Raw genomic sequence first — 20,813 nt, 5'->3', positions numbered from 1 at the left:
TTTAAGTAGTTGTCAACCTCTTCAAATCACTCCTAGCCCGTGACGTGCAGCTCTTATTTATTTGTGCTGCCTGCCTCATTGTCATATTGCTTTATATCCAAGTTTATAGTTAAGGCACATTGCATAATTTTTTTGTGCATTTTCTGTGTTTTTTCAGTTTTTGTTTTTTTTTTCAAAGTGTATTATGCTTTGGATGTGGCTTTTTTTATGTTTCTTGACAGCATTTGAAAAATGCATGCAAAAATGTGATGTTTTGGAAAAAAATATGTGAAACAACATTTAGAAGCTCTGTTCAGAAAATGCGGAAAAAAAAATAACGTGTGTGATGCAGCTCTGAAGGATATGTAGATTTTTGCAACCATTTATGTGGGACCAATTCATTCGAATTATAACAAATGAAACCGTCTTCACTTTAATATTTTACAACAAAATTATTTTTAACTGAAAAAAAGGCTGTATGTTTCCTGTTTGGTGTCTGCAGCTCCTGTTAAGAACTTGCGTTTCTTCTTGTCTCCATAATTGCAGACTGTGACCCCTGAGTGTAGTCGGTTTTTGCAGTCAGGACTTCTTCCACTCTTTCTTCTCTTTATCATATATTATCACTTGATACTATATAATAAATTATATATATATATATACAATATATATATAATTTTTTTTTTTTTCATAAATATATTCACAAAATCAACATAATTGTAAATATTTTTTTTCTCGCGTTGTTTGACAATTTAGGTTCTGCGCAGTCTGCAGGAGATACGTGTCTTCTGATAATAAACATTGTGAAATCTGCAATTCGTGCCCCTCAAAGGTAATGGTCTTTATTTTCGGATCTAGAGGTTCTCCCTTGTTTGAAGGTTGTTACCTCGTGTCATGTCTGAACGTGGTGTAGATCTAGTGATGAAAGCCTTTGCAGATCTAAACCTATTTGTAACCGTTTTCAAGATCTCTGCTTGCAGTTCTGGAATAGAAGGTTCAGCGCTTGCTTGTGAAAATCTCTCCTGGTTTTGTGGTGATCACACAGGGGTAAAGCTCTTCTAACCTTACCGGAACTTGCATTTTTCTACATACACATTAGACTAACGTCAGCCAAACCGCCAATGTTTTAACGGGTAGGGGCCACATTCTAGTGTGTATGGGGCCCCACAACTCTTCACCGACAGGTGATTTCAGGGCGCTCAGGATCCGTCATATCCTATTCCGGACTGCTGAACCTTTGTGCTCTAAGAGGTAAGATGTCTGGCAGCGTCTGTCTCGTAGAGAACCCAGGAGCGCTCGGCAGAGTGAGCAATCCTCTGTAAATCCGTTCCATTCCTCTGAACAGGATTGTTTTGGTGCAAGCACGTGGATTTCTGCAAGTCCTCATATAGATGAATGAGTAAATGGAGCGACAGTCGAGCATGCACACTTCTGGTTTATTCAAGATGGAGCTGTGCAGAGCCCCGATCTCCTGGATTGGTGGTGCTATCATCAGTTGGACCCTCAGCGTTCTGTAACCCGTTGATATCAGCAGGTGCAGCCAACATTAGTCTTAAATTTATTGGGGGCCTTAACCCCTTACTGCCATCGGATGTACTATTACGCCGATGTCAGTATTACCCGCTTTGATGTGGGCTCCGGCCGTGAGTCCATCTCAAAGCCGGAACATGTCAGCTGTTTTGAACAGCTGACATGTGCCCGCAATAGGCGGGGGTGGAATCGTGATCCACCCGCACCTATTAACTGGTTAAATGCCGCTGTCAAACTCTGACATCGGCATTTAACAAGTCCTTCCGTCCATCAGGCTGGAAATACGTGCATCGGTGACCCCCGTCACATGATCGGGTGTCATCGGTGCGTCGGGTTGACAACCAGAGGTCTCCTTGAGACCTCTATGGTTGGTGATGCCAGATTGCTGTGAGCGCACCCTGTGGTCTGCCCTCATAGCAATGCTGTAATTCAGCTACATAGAGGCGATCTGAGCATCATCTCTATGTAGCAGAGCCAATCAAGTTGTGGCAGCCTCTAGTCTCCCTTGGAGGCTATTGAAGCATGCCAAAAGTAAAAAAAAAAAAAAAAAAAAAGCTCGGCACGCAAAAAAATAAGCCCTCACCTGACCCAAGATCACGAAAAATAGAGACGCTACGGGGTATCGGAAAATGGCTCCTCTTTTTTTTTTAAAGCAAACTTTGGAATTTTTTTTCACCACTGAGATAAAAAAGAACCCAGACATGTTTGGTGTCTATGAACTCGTAATGACCTGGAGAATCATAATGGCAGGTCAGTTTTAGCATTTGGTGAACCTAGCAAAAAAGGCAAACAAAGCCAGTGTGGGATTGCACTTTATTTTTGCAGTTTCACCGCACTTGAAATTTTTGTTCCCGTTTTCTGTTACATGACACGGTAAAACCAATGGTGTCGTTCAAAAGTACAACTCGTCCCGCAAAAAGTAAGCCCTCACACGGCCAAATTGACGGAAAAATAAAAAAGTTATGGCTCTGGGAAAGAGGGGAGCGAAAAACTAAAACGCAAAACCGAAAAAGCTCCGGGGGTTAAGAGGTTAATCCCTATCTACATAAAAAAAAAATGAATTCAATTCTTCCCTCCAGTTTATAGCAAGAAAATTATATGCGTCCCCATGTAAATGTAAGTATTTCCTTATAGGATGGCCGAGCGTGGAAACACTGCCTCCTGTGTAGTAAATGCGTGAAGCCATGTAAGTACCAAGTAGCATTTCCTTCTGTTCATTTGCAAAAAGAAAAGTAAGAAGTAATTGAACTTATGTTCTGGTTTACACTATTTTTTATTTATTAATTGCTTCCTTATAATCCTTCATACATGTTGTCATCTAGATATTGGGATTGGGTGCAACCTCGAATTAGGCCCAAGGAACCATATGCAAATATATCCCGTCAGATACAAAACCTATAAATAGAGTAGGGCGCCCCCGGAGTAGGGCGCCCCAGGAGTAGGGCGCCCCGGGAGTAGGGCGCCCCGGGAGTAGGGCGCCCCAGGAGTAGGGCGCCCCGGGAGTAGGGCGCCCCGGGAGTAGGGCGTCCCCAGGAGTAGGACGTCCCCGGGGGTAGGACGTCCCCAGGAGTAGGACGTCCCCAGGAGTAGGGCGTCCCCAGGAGTAGGGCGTCCCCAGGAGTAGGGCGTCCCCGGAGTAGGGCGCCCCAGGAGTAGGACGTCCCCAGGAGTAGGACGTCCCCAGGAGTAGGACGTCCCCAGGAGTAGGACGTCCCCAGGAGTAGGGCATCCCCAGGAGTAGGGCGTCCCCAGGAGTAGGGCGTCCCCAGGAGTAGGGCGTCCCCAGGAGTAGGGCGCCCCAGGAGTAGGGCGCCCCATGAAGAAGATCCCTGTAGCTAAAAATGAAAGTCACAAAGTTTTTTATTTGTGCTCTCTTCCCCCTCCATTTGCTTCCAAGCTGTAATCCCTGAGCTAAAAGAAAGCAGTCGGGTGCTAGGAAGACAAAGTGTGTATCTTCCCTGCATTTTGTTACACCGGATACTGTATGCTATCACTCCCGCTACTAAATGATTTTCTTGTATGCTGTAAATTGTTGGCAATAAGGATCCAGTAAGATAGTAATGTGCGTTATACCTGCATTTCACTGCATAAGATACTGTACGCTATCACCGCCACTAAGGATTGGCCTCCATGCCGTGAATCCTGGGTAAAAAGAAAGCAGTTGGATGTTAGGAACACAGTGTGTGTCTTCCCTGCATTTTCATATCTTTAGAATAGTGTATACTATTCATCCGTTACTGAAGAAAAATTGGCCTCCATGCTATAAATCAGTAGCTAAATGAAGCAGTCAAAGGATAGGAAGACTGTGTGTCTTCAATGCATTTGTCTGCATAGCAAGGGTTCACAAACTTTCTTACCTTGTGCTCCCCATTCAGCTCTCACAGGTGGCTATGAGCCATTTGTTGTGCCCCTCTGAAGGTTATAAAGTCCCATGTGCCCTCTTATAAATTAATGATAGCTCGATTTGCCTCCTTAAAAAGTAGTAGCGCCCTCTTGTAAGGTAATAGTAACTAAAGCCCCCCTCATGAAGTAATAATGCCCTGAGTGCTCCCTTATATAGTAAAAATGTCCCCTATGTATGCTGGTATCATGGAGAGTGACATTCCCCAGAGCAGGCAGCCACAATCCTCTGGTTGGGGCCCCGGCTCTATAGCATAATGCACTGTACATTGTCCGCTTTTGTCTCCAGACCTGTCCTATCTCCATTCATTGGTTCACAAGGAATTTCCATACAAATATGCATTACATCAGAATGCAGATGGCTTGTATGTGTTTGAGAGCATTTCAATGTGATTGTCATTTATTCAAGTGTGCAAATATTTGAGAACTTTTCACCAAAACTGTACAAGGGTTTAATTTGGAGCATGAAAACTGTTCTTTTGAAACAATGTCTGTGTATGTAAGTTTGAGCACTCCTGGTCAAAATTCCTGTTGTTGTGAACCGTTAAGCAAGATGAAGATTAAATGATCTCCAAAAGACCCAAAGTTAAAGATGACACATTTCCTTCATATTTTAGGCAAAAAATATATATACTGTATGTGTGTGTGTGTGTGTGTGTGTGTATATGTATATATGTATATATATATATATATATATATATATATATCACAGCACAGACCAAAAGTTTGGACACACCTTCTCATTTAAAGATTTTTCTGTATTTTCATGACTATGAAAATTGTACATTCACACTTTTGCTTTTGCTTTGATTGCTTTTCACACTCTTGGCATTCTCTTGATGAGCTTCAAGAGGTAGTCACCAAGAATGGTCTTCCAACAATCCTGAAGGAGTTCCCAGAGATGCTTAGCACTTGTTGACCCTTTTGCCTTTACTCTGCGGTCCAGCTCAACCCAAACCATCTCGATTGGGTTCAGGTCTGGTGACTGTGGAGGCCAGGTCATCTGGCGTAGCACCCCATCACTCTCCTTCTTGATCAAATAGCCCTTACACAGCCTGGAGGTGAGTTTGGGGTCATTGTCCTGTTGAAAAATAAATGATGGTCCAACTAAACACAAACCGGATGGAATAGCATGCCGCTGCAAGATGCTGTGGTAGCCATGCTGGTTCAGTATGCCTTCAATTTTGAATAAATCCCCAACAGTGTCACAAGCAAAGCACCCCCACACCATCACACCTCCTCCTCCATGCTTCACGGTGGGAACCACGCATGTAGAGTCCATCCGTTCACCTTTTCTGCATCACACAAAGACACAGTGGGTGGAACCAAAGATCTCAAATTTGGACTCATCAGACCAAAGCACAGATTTCCACTGGTCTAATGTCCATTCCTTGTGTTCTTTAGCCCAAACAAGTCTCTTCTGCTTGTTGCCTGTCCTTAGCAGTGGTTTCCTAGCAGCTATTTTACCATGAAGGCCGGCTGCACAAAGTCTCCTCTTAACAGTTGTTGTAGAGATGTGTCTGCTGCTAGAACTGTGTGTGACATTGACCTGGTCTCTAATCTGAGCTGCTGTTAACCTGTGATTTCTGAGACTGGTGACTCGGATAAACTTATCCTCAGAAGCAGAGGTGACTCTTGGTCTTTCTTTCCTGTGGCGATCCTCATGTGACCCAGTTTCTTTTTAGTGCTTGATGGTTTTTGCCACTGCACTTGAAGACACATTCAAAGTTTGCCCAATTTTTCGGACTGACTGACCTTCATTTCTTAAAGTAATGATGGCCACTCATTTTTCTTTACTTAGCTGCTTTTTTCTTGCCATAATACAAATTCTAACAGGCTATTCAGTAGGACTATCAGCTGTGTATCCACCAGACTTCTGCACAACACAACTGATGGTCCCAACCCCATTTATAAGGCAAGAAATCCCACTAATTAAACCTGACAGGGCACACCTGTGAAGTGAAAACCATTCCCGGTGACTACCTCTTGAAGCTCATCAAGAGAATGCCAAGAGTGTGCAAAGCAGTCATCAAAGCAAAAGGTGGCTACTTTGAAGAACCTAGAATATAAGACATAATTTCAGTTGTTTCACACTTTTTTGTTAAGTATATAATTCCACATGTGTTAATTCATAGTTTTGATGCCTTCAGTGTGAATGTACAATTTTCATAGTCATGAAAATACAGAAAAATCTATATATCTATTTTTTTTTTCCCCATCTTTTACATTTTAAAAAGGAAAATGGGCCGATGCAAAAGTTTGGGCACCTTTGTTGATTTGTGTGCTCAGATAAGTTTGCACAAGGTATCGGACCTTCATTAGCCTTTTTAGGGTTATGGCTTGTTCACTATCCTCATTAGGAAAGGCCAGGTGATGCAAATTTTCCTGCTTTATAAAACCCAGCCTCCTCTAACCTTGTGCCAAAAAAACAGCAAAGAGCTGCTCATAGGATTACTAGAGAGGCAAATCAGAATCCCTGCTTGACTGTAAAAGACCTTCAGAAAGATTTGGCATACTGGAATTGGGTACATAGTTCTACTGTTTAGAGACATCTGTACAAATATGGCCTTCATGGAAGAGTTATCAAAAGAACACCTCTTCTGCGTCCTCACCATAAAATTCAACATCAGATGTATACAAAAGAACATCTAAACAAGCCGGATGCATTTTGGAAACCAGTCATGTGGGTATGAACAGGTATGTTTGGAGAAAAAAGAGAATTTCAAAAAAAGAACATTCTGCCAACCATTAAAGGGAACCTGTCACCCCGAAAATCGCGGGTGAGGTAAGCCCACCGGCATCAGGGGCTTATCTACAGCATTCTGTAATGCTGTAGATAAGCCCCCGATGTTACCTGAAAGAGGAGAAAAAGACGTTAGATTATACTCACCCAGGAGCGGTCCCGCTGCTGGTCAGGTCGGATGGGCGTCTCTGGTCCGCTGCGGCGCCTCCCATCTTCATTACAAGACGTCCTCTTCTGATCTTCAGCCACGGCTCCGGCGCAGGCGTACTTTGCTCTGCCCTGTTGAGGGCAGACAAAGTACTGCAGTGCGCAGGCGCCGGGCCTCTGACCTTTCCGGCGCCTGCGCACTGCAGTACTATCCTCTGCCCTCAAGAGGGCAGAGCATAGTACGCCTGCGCCGGAGCCGTGGCTGAAGATCAGAAGAGGACGTCTTGTCATGAAGATGGGAGGCGCCGCAGCGGACCGGAGACACCCATCTGACCTGACCAGCAGCGGGACCGCCCCTGGGTGAGTATAATATAATGTCTTTTTCTCCTCTTTCAGGTAACATCGGGGGCTTATCTACAGCATTACAGAATGCTGCAGATAAGCCCCTGATGCCGGTGGGCTTACCTCACCTGCGATTTTCGGGGTGACAGATTCCCTTTAAGCATGGGGGTGGATCAATCATGCTTTGGGGTTGTGTTGCAGCCAATGGCACGGGGAACATTTCACAGGTAGAGGGAAGAATGGATTCAATGACATTTCAACAAATTCTTGATGCAAACATAACTCCATCTGTAAAAAAGCTGAAGTTGAAAAGAGGATGGCGTCTACAAAATAGATGACCTCCAAAAGGTGCAATCTGAAGGTTTTACAATGGCCCTCACAGTCTCCTGATCTGAACATCATTGAAAATCTGTTGCTAGACCTCAAAATAGCAGTTAATGCAAGACGACCCAGGAATCTCACATGACTGTAAGGATTTTCCCCCCAAAAAAATTTGGATTAAAATCCCTCAAACAAGAATTGAAGGACTTTTGTCTGGCTGCAAAATTGTTTACAAGCTGTGCTATTTTCTAAAGTGATGCAACTAGGTACTAACCATGCAGGGTGCCCAAACTTTTACATCCGCTCATTTTCCTTTTATGACATTTTTAAAAATGTAAAATTTGATATATCCTGTATATACTCGAGTATAAGCCGAGAATTTCAGCCCATTTTTTTAGGCTGAAATTGCCCCTCTCAGCTTATACTCGAGTCATTCCCAGAGTCGGCAGGGGAGGGGGAGCGGCAGCTGTCTATTAATACTCACCTTCTCCTGGCACGGTCCCTGCACGTCCCTGGTTCTCCGGGCGCTGACAGCTTCTTCCTGTAGTGAGCGGTCACATGGTACCGCTCATTACAGTAATGAATATGGACCAGACTCCCATAGGGATGGAGCCACATATTCATTACTGTAATGAGCGGTACCATGTGTTCGCTCACTACAGGAAGAAGCTGCCGACACCGGGGAACAGACATGCAGGGACCGCGCCAGGAGCAGGTGAGTATGACGGGGGCAGTGCGCGATATTCACCTGCTCCCCATTCCACCATCGGCGCCGCTGTGTCTTCTACGTCCTCTGCAGTGACACTCAGGTCAGAGGGCTCAATGATGCGATTAGTGTGCGCCACCCTGTGCCTGAACAGTCAGTGCAGAGGATGGGGAAGACACAGCGGCGGTCGGTGGTGGAACAGGAAATGTGAGCAAAGCAAGTGCTGGGGGCCTGAGACGTGAGTGATTTTTTTTTTTTAATTGTTTTTTTTAATCGCAGCAACAGCATATGGGGCAAGTATTTGTACGGAGCATCTTATGGGGCCATGTGCAGCATTATATGGGGCAAATATCTCTATGGAGCATCTTTTGGGGCCATGTGCAGCATTATATGGGGCAAATATCTGTATGGGGCCATGTGCAGCATTATATGGGGCAAATATCTCTGGAGCATCTTATGGGGCCATAATCTACATTTGTGGAGCATTATATGGGGCAAATGTCTGTGTGGAGCATCTGTTGGGGTCATAATCAACATTTGTGCAGCATTATATGGGGCATATTTTGATATGGAGCATCGGCTTATACTCGGGTCGGCTTATACTCGAGTACATATGGTATATGTGTGTGTATATGTATATATATATATATATATATATATATGTACTAGCTATTGAACCTGTTCTACGCCCGGGTGGCGAGCATTTATATTGGTATATGGTCTCCATCCTGGTATGTGCTGCTCCATCCTGCGCCCCCATCCTGTCATGTGCTGCTCCCATCCTGCGCCCCCGTTCTGTCATGTGCTGCTCCCATCCTGCGCCTCCATTCTGTCATTTGCTGCTCCCATCCTGTCATTTGCTGCTCCCATCCTGCGCCCGTTCTGTCATTTGCTGCTCCCATCCTGCGTCCCCGTTCTGTCATTTGCTGCTGCCATCCTGCGCCCGTTCTGTCATGTGCTGCTGCCATCCTGCGCCCGTTCTGTCATGTGCTGCTGCCATCCTGCGCCCGTTCTGTCATGTGCTGCTGCCATCCTGCGCCCGTTCTGTCATGTGCTGCTGCCATCCTGCGCCCGTTCTGTCATGTGCTGCTGCCATCCTGCGCCCGTTCTGTCATGTGCTGCTGCCATCCTGCGCCCGTTCTGTCATGTGCTGCTGCCATCCTGCGCCCGTTCTGTCATGTGCTGCTCCCATCCTGCGCCACCATTGTATTATATGCCCCCCGCTCCAGTGTGTATGCCCCCGAATGCTGCTGCCATATAAAAAAAAAAAAAATACCATACTCACCTATCGTCCGGCTCCACTGCAGGTATGTCTTCAAGAAAATGGCGCCGGAAAGCGGGGACTGCGCAGGCGCCGATTCCGGCAGCAGGAATCGGCGCCTGCGCAGTCCGCGCTTTCCGGCGCCATTTTCTTGAAGACACACCTGCAGTGGAGCCGGAGTGTGTCTTCAAGAAAATGGCGCCGGAAAGCGCGGACTGCGCAGGCGCCGATTCCGGCAGCAGGAATCGGCGCCTGCGCAGTCCGCGCCCTCCGGAGCCGGGAGCAGAGGAGCCGGGAGACGGAGCCGCAAGCAGCGCTGGAACCGGGAAAGGTGAGTATACTTACCCTCCCTCCTGGCGGTCCCTGACTCTCCGGTGGAGATCGCGGTATGCGTTCAGTGCTTACGCATACCGCGATCTCCAGGGAGCGTCGCTCTGTGAGGCCCAGACTGCGCTTGCGCTTGCGCAGTCTATAGAGACTTCGGACAGAGTGACGCTCCCAGCGTTATATTATAGATATGTATGTATGTGTGTGTGTGTGTATGTGTATATATACATACATACATACATACATACATACATACATACATACATACATACATACATACATACATACATAAAGAAAAGAAGGCAGCACTCCAATTCCTTTCAGAGGTGAAAAACTTGTGAAGTTTATTCAAACCCACATCTCTGTGCGACGTTTCGGCTCACACTGAGCCTTCCTCAAGCAGTGGGTGGTAACAAATTGTGTGTTTTTATAGATATAATCCACAGTCATTTACATATTGTAATAGCCATACATGTGTTTACATTAAAAGTGTTTAAAATACATCATATATCAAATAAAGCTCGCTCCATGTGATCCCTTTTATGTATCAAAGTGCATTGTGCTAAGGTGCTCTAATAAATGTATTGATCGCCACATTTCCTTCATTCATGCTGCTTTAGTATATTTTCCTTTTATCCTTTATGATCTCATATATATAATGATTCATATCTCTTACCCCGTCGGACAGGTGAAGCCACATGGAGGACGGCATATCCGCTGATTCCAGCGTTCTATTACTCTTACTGCGCATGTCGTGATGTCATACCGAACCGTGTTAGACCGCTGGCCAGTAAAAATCCAAATACAACTCCCTCCTGCTTGCGCCTGCGCACTAGCCCTTTGTCCACTTCAAACCACCATCTTAGTTGTGGCAGCTCCGTTCCGTTGTATAGAGACACTCTCCATTGATTTTTTCTTTGAAACTTCCCCAGTTATTTAACATATCTCTGCATTTCTATTCTACTATGGGTGAATTTTATTCTTTTGACACTCTAGATACTTATTAGGCTAATGTACGTTATACCCACTTTTGGCAAGCCGGACGGCACCCTATCCAGGCTGTCTCCAGTTGCCGATGGACCTCCTCATTGATGTATAACCTTCTCAGGTCACAACATCCCTGTTGAAGGACCCATATAAGTGCACTTGTCTTTATGCCTAGTATCTAGATATATAAGTATAACCGGCTTTTTTTAAAAAAATAATAGAGGGGTTCATTAGAAAAAAGAAATCTTTCATAAGCAGTTATTTAATGCTATGCTCATATTAATTTATGATTATATGAATGATTTCAACTGGCCAACAATCCAACACTGGGGATATTTAATGATAAGTGTGCTCCTTCCATGGAGAAATTATTTAAGGTGAAAATACACATATCTTTTTGCCATATGATTCCTCCTCAGTGTGCTTCAATTCATCATCCGACTGTTCAAGGGACATATACAACTTGCTAGGAGTGGAGATATCGCTAAAAAAATACAAACATAACACATATTAAAATTGGAGCATTCTAACAAACTTTTCTCATTCTTCATGTTCCAAACTAACATCTGGAGTGAATATACATCTAATTCCCAAGTACATATCCCTTGGGGTTAATACATATTGGAATGAATTTTAAAATCCACATTCAGGCCTTTCGGCTTTAACGTTTTCAGCTCATAGATCCATCGGAGTTCCAATTTTTTTAGTAGGCATATTCTATCCCCCCCTCTCCTTTGTACAGGGATCCTATCTATTATTCTGAATTTAAGGTCTTTTTCTGTATGTTTTAATTCCGCAAAGTGTTTTGAGACCGGAAGGTCTAATCGTTTTTTCCTTATTGAATGGCGATGGTTATTCATGCGAGTATGTATTTGGATTTTTACTGGCCAGCGGTCTAACACGGTTCGGTATGACATCACGACATGCGCAGTAAGAGTAATAGAACGCTGGAATCAGCGGATATGCCGTCCTCCATGTGGCTTCACCTGTCCGACGGGGTAAGAGATATGAATCATTATATATATGAGATCATAAAGGATAAAAGGAAAATATACTAAAGCAGCATGAATGAAGGAAATGTGGCGATCAATACATTTATTAGAGCACCTTAGCACAATGCACTTTGATACATAAAAGGGATCACATGGAGCGAGCTTTATTTGATATATGATGTATTTTAAACACTTTTAATGTAAACACATGTATGGCTATTACAATATGTAAATGACTGTGGATTATATCTATAAAAACACACAATTTGTTACCACCCACTGCTTGAGGAAGGCTCAGTGTGAGCCGAAACGTCGCACAGAGATGTGGGTTTGAATAAACTTCACAAGTTTTTCACCTCTGAAAGGAATTGGAGTGCTGCCTTCTTTTCTTCTTTTTGGTATGTAACTTGGGTGGATGAATGGACCGTCTTACCTAGGAGGCCTGGCACCCATCGGTGAGCATTGTGCTGTTCCAATTTTATATATATATATATATATCCGATTCTAACGTATATATAGTATATAGCACAGCGGCGTAGTATATAACAGCCCATGCAGTATATAACACAGCCCACGCAGTATATTTCACAGCGACATAGTATATAACACGGCCCACGCAGTATATAACACAGCCCACGTAGTATATTGCCCAGCCATGTAGTATATAACACAGCCCACGTAGTATACTGCACAGACACGCAGCTACATAAAGGTTTATGGCCCCCATGAGATGCTCCATACTATATGCCCCGTTTGCTGCTCCATAAAGGTTTATGGCCCCCATAAGATACTCCATACTATATTCCCCGTATGCTGCTCCATAAAGGTTTATGGCCCCCATGAGATGCTCCATACTATATACCCGTATGCTGCTCCATAAAGGTTTATGGCCCCCATGAGATGCTCCATACTATATGCCCCGTTTGCTGCTCCATAAAGGTTTATGGCCCCCATAAGATACTCCATACTATATTCCCCGTATGCTGCTCCATAAAGGTTTATGGCCCCCATGAGATGCTCCATACTATATTCCCCGTATGCTGCTCCATAAAGGTTTATGGCCCCCATGAGATGCTCCATACTATATGCCCCGTTTGCTGCTCCATAAAGGTTTATGGCCCCCATAAGATACTCCATACTATATTCCCCGTATGCTGCTCCATAAAGGTTTATGGCCCCCATGAGATGCTCCATACTATATTCCCCGTATGCTGCTCCATAAAGGTTTATGGCCCCCATGAGATGCTCCATACTATATTCCCCGTATGCTGCTCCATAAAGGTTTATGGCCCCCATAAGATGCTCCATACTATATGCCCCGTATGCTGCTCCATAAATGTTTATGGCCCCCATAAGACGTTCCAGTGTATATGCCCCCGTACACTGCTCCATTATGGTTGATGGCCCCATAAGATGCTCCATAGTATTATATGCCCCGTACGCTGCTGCGATATATATATAAAAAAAAATAACATACTCACCTATCGTCGCTGGGCGCCAAGTGCTGGGGGGCTGAGCAGGCGGGGACACCGGTGCGCTGTGGGGGTCAGGTGCCGGTATCGCCGCTAGCTCAGGCCCCCGACACTTGCTATATTCACCTGTCTGTCCCGTTCCAGCGCTGTGTGCCGCTCTGTGTTCCAGGTCCTCTGGCTGTGACTGTTCAGTCAGAGGGCGGCGCGCATTAAGCGCGTCATCGCGCCCTCTGAACTGTGAATGTCACAGGCAGAGGACCCGGAAGATGGAGCGTCACTCAGCGCTGGAACGGGACAGACAGGTGAATATGGCCGATACTCACCCTCCTGCCACGTCCCTGTCTCTCCATTGGAGATCGCAGTGTGCGTTCAGTGCTTACGCATACCGCGATCTCCTGGGAGCGTCACTCTGTGGGGTCCAGACTGCGCTGGCGCAGTCTATAAAGGCTTCGGACAGAGTGACGCTCCCAGCCTCATATTATATATATATATAATACTAAAATACAAAAGAAATGTCATCTTTAACTTTAGACCTTTTGGAGATCATTTCATCTTCAGTTTGTTTAATTGTTCACGACAAAAGTAATTTTAACCAGGGGTGCCAAAAATTTTACATGCCACTGTATGTAAATAAATCTAAGCATCTACTAATTTGCTTTCACAGCGTGGATTCATTGTTCTTCTTGTGACCGGTGTGCTCTTGAAAACCATTCCTGCGGCCGTGCTGTGGAAGGTTGCTTTCAGTGTGGAGACAAAGGCCACAAACGCAACAGCTGTCCTCGCCGTCACGTCACTGGGGTCCACAAAAAGTGAGTTATAATACCAATAAATTAAAGGGGTTGTGCAGGTTTGACACAAGACTCTGCCATCACTCTGTGAGTGCAGACTTATGAACCCCTCACAGCGCACGCTGTCAGGATTCTCCGGGCGGTCGCCTGACTGCAAGTATACGCTGTGCATACTCCTGGCCACATTTCGACTAGACGTGTCCAGCCGCTCTCAGTTCACTTGTATTGAGTGAGACCGCGCATGTCTATCCAGAACGTGCCTGGGAGTATGCATCGGAGAATCCTGACAACGCGCGCTGTGCATGCTGTGAAGATTCACAAGTCTGCCATCACATAGAGTTGTGGCAGACTTTTGTGCCAAACTTTGGGGGCACAATAGGTAAAAAGTGCTTGTCATGTACGGTCCAACCTTCATTATAATAAATAGGGGCTATGCTATAAAGCTTCACAATCCGGTCACCAGCCAGTATCTAAGCAGTTAATCTGTGTTATTGGGGCATGGAGAGTGTGGAGGCAGATGAATAAAACAGACCAGATTCTGAGGAAATAGTAGAAGTGGGAAGCTTCTGGGGGTAGTGCATTCCAGAAAACTGGCGCAGCACAAGAAAAGTCTTGGAGGCAGAAGTGGGAGTTTTCAATTATTGAGGATATTGGTTTTAAAATAAAATGAAAATAAGAATCTTTGTAATATATCTTATCAGAGAAATCTGCTTCTTTCTCCTCCTGGACTAAGCATTCTTAATTCATGGGTAAAATATTGAATTCAGCAGATTTTTCTCATTACTGAGATAGGGGAGGACAATTGGTGCTTTTTAAAATTCTCGAAGGAGGAGCTGGAGGCCGACACAGACATTCTGCTGCAGGTTCTGAGACCATTACAGTTCTCCATAGAAGTTTATGAGCACCAACTGCCATCTCCTATCTTTGTATTGAAAAAAATCTGTCTTCACTGAATATTTTACCCTTTAATTGAGAATTTTGAGAATAAAAGAAAGTTCAGTCTAGGAGGAGAAAGAAGCAGAAAACTCTAAGATATATTACAAAGCTTCTCATTTTCTGATGTACTAGTGAAATATGTAAAAAAAATATATATATCTTACCGATGGTTACTCTTTAAAAATGTTGTCTATATTTTACTGTATATTGCGTAAATAGAAAAAACACTTGTCGGGGGCTGTGATATGTTAGCCGGCACTTCTTTAGGCTGATGTGTTCTAAGCAGGATAAATGGGCAAGATTAAACATGGGAGGGATTTTGTCAAGGGCCAAGTAATGGTTCAAGGACTTGCTCAAACCGTCTCCAAAAGCAGGCACTGCACTGTTTAGTACGTACCACACGTGGTCTAAAGAAGGACAGCCGGTGAGGAAGGACAACCGGTGACCCTGTGACCGTTATAGATGCCAAATCCAAACTTTACAGGGCTTAGAGAATCTTCCATCTTCATGCCAGATATCAGAGGAGGCAAGAGGGACCTACCCAGTATTAGGCAGATAGTTGTAGGGCGCAGTCAGACGGCCGGATAATGGACGACAATCAAATCACAGCATAGAGACTGGTCGGCGGCTCACCTGACCTGAGCGTGACAGCTGCATAGAAATACAGGTGCTTCTCACAAAATTAAAATATCATCAAAAAGTTCATTTATTTCAGTTCTTCAATACAAAAAGTGAAACTCATATATTATACGAGAGAGTCATTACAAGCAGTGATCTATTTCAAGTGTTTAATGACCTCAAAAGAACAAGAAAACCACCATAGGGAATGCACACCACTGCTGAGTACTTATAAAAGGTAAACTTTGATTAACACACCGTTTAAAAACAATTAAAAAGCAAAAAACCAAACAACACCTCCCACACACCCCTGATAATGGCGAAAAAATACCATAAATCCAAGATAATGAGGAAAAAAAAACCTCTTTGGACAATAATCTGCAAAAATGACCAAAGGAAGCAAGAGAGATACGCCAAGAGGACACAATATGTCAATTACCCATGATCAGAGCTGGGGTGCCCGTGGGCCGGCTGAAATAAGCGATCTACCCGAGTCCACGTAAGGAAAATAACCCCCAAAGTGACCACCGCACTGATGCTGCTGCCTCCCACGCCTTGGTTTTACCTGCACATGTTAGCAGTCTATTGCATCGCTCAAATCCCTTCAGCATCAGTGCGGTGGTCACTTTGGGGGTTATTTTCCTTACGTGGACTCGGGTAGATCGCTTATTTCAGCCGGCCCATGGGCACCCCAGCTCTGATCATGGGTAATTGACGTATTGTGTCCTCTTGGCGTATCTTTCTTGCTTCCTTTAGACAATAATCTGCAAAAATGACCAGAGAAGTTTTTTTTTTCCTCATTATCTTGGATTTATGGTATTTTTTTGCCATTATCAGGGGTGTGCAGGGACTATTATGGTTGAGGTATTTTGTATTATTATGGACATATAATGTTTTGACGTACAGTGTCTCAATTACGTTTATACATTTACATGCAATATTGTGCCATATTCCTGTATTATTGCGGGGTTATCCACATGCGTGGGAGGTGTTGTTTGGTTTTTTGCTTTTTAATTGTTTTTAAACGGTGTGTTAATCAAAGTTTACCTTTTATAAGTACTCAGCAGTGGTGTGCATTCCCTATGGTGGTTTTCTTGTTCTTTTGAGGTCATTTCAGCTTTATTACCACTAGTTTGCACCCCTGTTATATGTAATACTGGTAGTGCACCATTTCTCTCCTTCTTATAAACTTTTTCAAGTGTTTATCTCTGTTAATGTTGATGATTATGGCTTACAGCCAATGAAAACCCAAAAGTCATTATCTCAGTAAATTAGAATACTTTATAACACCAGCATGAAAAATAATTTTAAAATCTGAAATGTTGGCCTACTGAAATGTATGTTCAGTAAATGCAGTCAATGCTTGGTCGGGGCTCCTTTTGCATCAATTACTGCATCAATGCGGCGTGGCATGGAGGCGATCAGCCTGTGGCACTCCTGAGGTGTTGTGGAAGCCCAGGTTGCTTTGATAGCAGCCTTCAGCTGCATTGTTGGGTCTGGTGTCTCTCATTTTCCTCTTGACAATACCCCATAGATTCTCTATGGAGCTAAGGTCAGGTGAGTTTGCTGCCAATCAAGCACAGTGATACTGTTGTTTATAAACCAGGTATTGGTACTTTTGGCAGTGTGGACAGGTGCCAAGTCCTGCTGGAGAATGAAATTTCCATCTCCAAAAAGCTTGTTGACAGAGGGAACCATGAAGTGCTCTAACATTTCCTGGTAGATGGCTGTGCTGATTTTGGTCTTTATAAAACACAGTAGACCAACACCAGCAGATGACATGGCTCCCTAAACCATCACTTGTTGTGGAAACTTCACACTAGACCTTCACGCTAGACCTTGGATTGTGGCCTCTCCACTCTTCCTCCAGACTCTGGGTCCTTGATTTCCAAATAAAACGCAAAATTTACCGTCATCTGATAACACCTTGGACCACTGAGCAACAGTCCAGTACTTTTTCTCCTTGGCCCAAGTAAGACGCTTCTGGCGTTGTCTATTGGTCATGCGTGGCTTGACACAAGGAATGCGACACTTGTAGCCCATGTCCTGGAGACGTCTGTGTGTGGTGGCTCTTGAAGCAATAACTCCAGCAGCAGTCCACTCCTTGTGAATCTCCCCCAAATTTGTGAATGGTCAGCAGTCTTCCCTATTATTGTGGACCCTACTGAAACAGAATAAGGGACCATTTTAAACATTTAGGAAGCCTTTGCAGGTGTTTTTTGTTAATCTAGTTTACGGAGATAATGACTTTTGGGTTTTCATTGGCTGTAAGCCATAATCATCAACATTAACAGAAATAAACACTTGAAATAGATCACTCTGTAATGACTCTCTATAATGAGTTTTCACTTTTTGTATTGAAGAACTGAAATAAATTAACTTTTTGACGATATTCTAATTTAGTGAGAAGCACTTGTACATGCTCTCACTCTCGTGTCAGGAGAGCCGCTGGCCAGTCTGAGCACTGCGGGGTGATCGTCTGTGTTATACGGCCGTCTGACTGTGCCCTTAATGTTATGGCTGCTCAGTAGAGAGCATTGTGTGTGTCCTCACAGTGTTGGATGTACAAAAATTCTAATAAAATTCTGTCATTTTCTATCAGACAGCAAAATCAGAGCAAAAGAAATCTAAAAATAAAAGGAAAGAAAGCATCAAAAATTCCTGCAAGCTGGAAGAATAAAAAGAGACAAAAGAAGAAGAAACCTGCGTCCTGAGTGCAATATGTTCTCTTAACATCAGTCACAGTCTGTCCTTATTTAGGACTTTGTTATTTTTGTTCCTTTTTGTGTTTGAACATTTTTACTTGTGATTTTGTAACTAATAAACCCTCTTCCCGCTCTGCTGTCCTGTGACTCAGAACATGAAACGTGTATGACTTTATGCACATGGGTTTAGCTCAGCTCTGACAGGGTGCTCCTTAATGACAAGTAGTGAAGTCACATATTCGGCTGAGTGTGGTCCCATTCTGCCAACATGTGAGAAGAAGCTCTACGGACCATGAGTGGTTCATGTGAAGAAATGCCAGATGGTACTCTGCGAGGGAACAGTCATTAGAAGCAGGAAAAATCTGTGTCTTAGGATATTAGCAACTTTGACAAAGACTAAATTGTGACGACTAAGGCTACTTTTACACTTGCCGTGTTTTTTTGCGGGCCGTATCACTGCAATTTTCATAGTCTGCCGCAATACCGGACCGCAAAAAACTTGCGGATCGCTGTTTTTTAGGTTTCCAATACTATGGAAACTTCCGTTGTTTTTGCGGCCCCATTGATTTTCAGTGGGGGCCGTGTCCATAAGCCGTGAAAAAGATCGATCTTTTTTCACGGCCATACGGCGCACTGTGAAATTGAAGCCTGTTTTTGCGGCCTCATAGAAATCTATTGGGAGCTGTCAAACGGGCCGCAAAACAACGGTATGTGCAAAAGAAGCCTAAATGACTGGGTCAGAAATCCTCCAAAGCATCAGGTCTTGTGTGATGTTCCTGTTTTGTATTGGTTGTACCTGCCAACGAGGGACAACTGATGAACGGGTAACCGGGTCATGTACAGTACAGACCTAAAGTTTGGAAACACCTTCTCATTTAAAGATTTTTCTGTATTTTCATGACTATGAAAATTGTACATTCACACTGAAGGCATCAAAACTATGAATTAACACGTGGAATTATATACTTAACAAAAAAGTGTGAAACAACTGAAAATATGTCTTATATTCTAGGTTCTTAAAAGTAGCCACCTTTTTGCTTTGATGACTGCTTTGCACACTCTTGGCATTCTCTTGATGATCTTCAAGAGGTAGTCACCGGGAATGGTTTTCACTTCACAGGTGTGCCCTGTCAGGTTTAATTAGTGGGATTTCTTGCCTTATAAATGGGGTTGGGACCATCAGTTGTGTTGTGCAGAAGTCTGGTGGATACACAGCTGGTAGTCCTACTGAATAGACTGTTAGCTGCTTTTTTCTTGCCATAATACAAATTCTAAGTAAAGAAAAACGAGTGGCCATCATTACTTTAAGAAATGAAGGTCAGTCAGTCTGAAAAATTGGGAAAACTTTGAAAGTGTCTGAGTCACCAGCCTCAGAAATCACAGGTAAACAGCAGCTCAGATTAGAGACCAGGTCAATGCCACACAGAGTTCTAGCAGTAGACACATCTCTACAACAACTGTTAAAGGGAACCTGTCACCCACAAAATCGAAGGTGAGCTAAGCCCACCAGCATCAGGGGCTTATCTAAAGCATTCTGTAATGCTGTAGATAAGCCCCCTATGTATCCTGAAAGATGAGAAAAAGAGGTTAGATTATACTTACCCAGGGGCGGGTCCGCATGATGGGCGTCGCGGTCCGGTCTGGGGCCTCCCATCTTAAGATGACGTCTGTAACGGGGTCTACTGTGCTGTAGTACCTCTTTCAGCACCCCCCGTGTTTCAGGAGGTCCATTCTGCTTTTGCTAGATTCTGAATGAAGGACGCTGGCAGGAATTTCTTGATTACATGAGAGCATATAAAAGCTGACTGCTTCTCCATGTATTTCCAGTCTAAAAGAACACACTTTATTTACAACACACAGAATATATAACACAGATACACAGGGCAGGCCAATAGAAAAAACAGGCCAGACATACATTACAATAGCCGCAGGGGGCCGGAGCCTGCTGGTATTTACTGTGGGAATTACAAAGGTGGGGGAGGTCAGAAAGAGAATATCTTGTCCAGGGGCGCAGCCTGTGGACTGATGCATTTCACATGGAAACTATTATACATACATATACTGCATAACATTCTTGGTGCTGGGGGGTTCTGTAACAACGTCCTCTTCTTGCATTCACGCTGCGGCTCCAGCCTACTTTGTCTGCCCTGTTGAGAGTAGAGCAAAGTACTGCAGTGCGCAGGCGCCGGGCCTCTCTGACCTTTCCTGGCGCCTGCGCACTGCAGTACTTTGCCCTCAACAGGGGAGATAAAGTAGGCCGGAGCCGCAGCGTGACTACAAGAACAGGACGTCATCGTAAGAAGATGGGAGGCCCCGGACCGCAGCGGGACCGCCCGTGGGTGAATATAATCTAACCTCTTTTTCCTCTTCTTATTTACAGCATTACAGAATGTTGTAGATAAGCCCCTGATGCTGGTGGGCTTAGCTCACCTTTGATTTTGGGGGTGACAGGATCCCTTTAAGAGGAGACTTTGTGCAGCAGGCCTTCATGGTAAAATAGCTGCTAGGAAACCACTGCTAAGGACTGGCAACAAGCAGAAGAGACTTGTTTGGGCTAAAGAA

General features: G+C 44.2%; 1 protein-coding gene across 3 annotated transcripts in view; it reads left to right on the top strand.

The window, feature by feature from the left end:
- The window catches only part of ZCCHC4 (zinc finger CCHC-type containing 4), a 50,381-nt gene extending 31,998 nt beyond the window's left edge, over positions 1-18,383 (top strand). For 2 of the 3 annotated variants that reach the window (XM_069744649.1, XM_069744651.1), the window contains 4 exons: positions 733-808; positions 2,641-2,692; positions 13,869-14,013; positions 18,149-18,383. In XM_069744649.1, the coding sequence (XP_069600750.1) occupies positions 733-808; positions 2,641-2,692; positions 13,869-14,013; positions 18,149-18,260 (385 nt within the window). In that variant the 3' untranslated portion in view covers positions 18,261-18,383. The remainder of the gene's footprint in view (positions 1-732; positions 809-2,640; positions 2,693-13,868; positions 14,014-18,148) is intronic. The other variant, XM_069744650.1, reaches the window with a different exon arrangement.
- The last annotated feature ends 2,430 nt before the right edge of the window (positions 18,384-20,813 follow it).

This window comes from Ranitomeya imitator, chromosome 1, assembly GCF_032444005.1.
Source record: "Ranitomeya imitator isolate aRanImi1 chromosome 1, aRanImi1.pri, whole genome shotgun sequence".
In the NCBI taxonomy this organism is placed as follows: domain Eukaryota; kingdom Metazoa; phylum Chordata; class Amphibia; order Anura; family Dendrobatidae; genus Ranitomeya; species Ranitomeya imitator.
The sequence above is the reverse complement of the archived record's forward strand: the minus strand, read 5'-3'. Positions and strand labels throughout refer to the sequence as shown.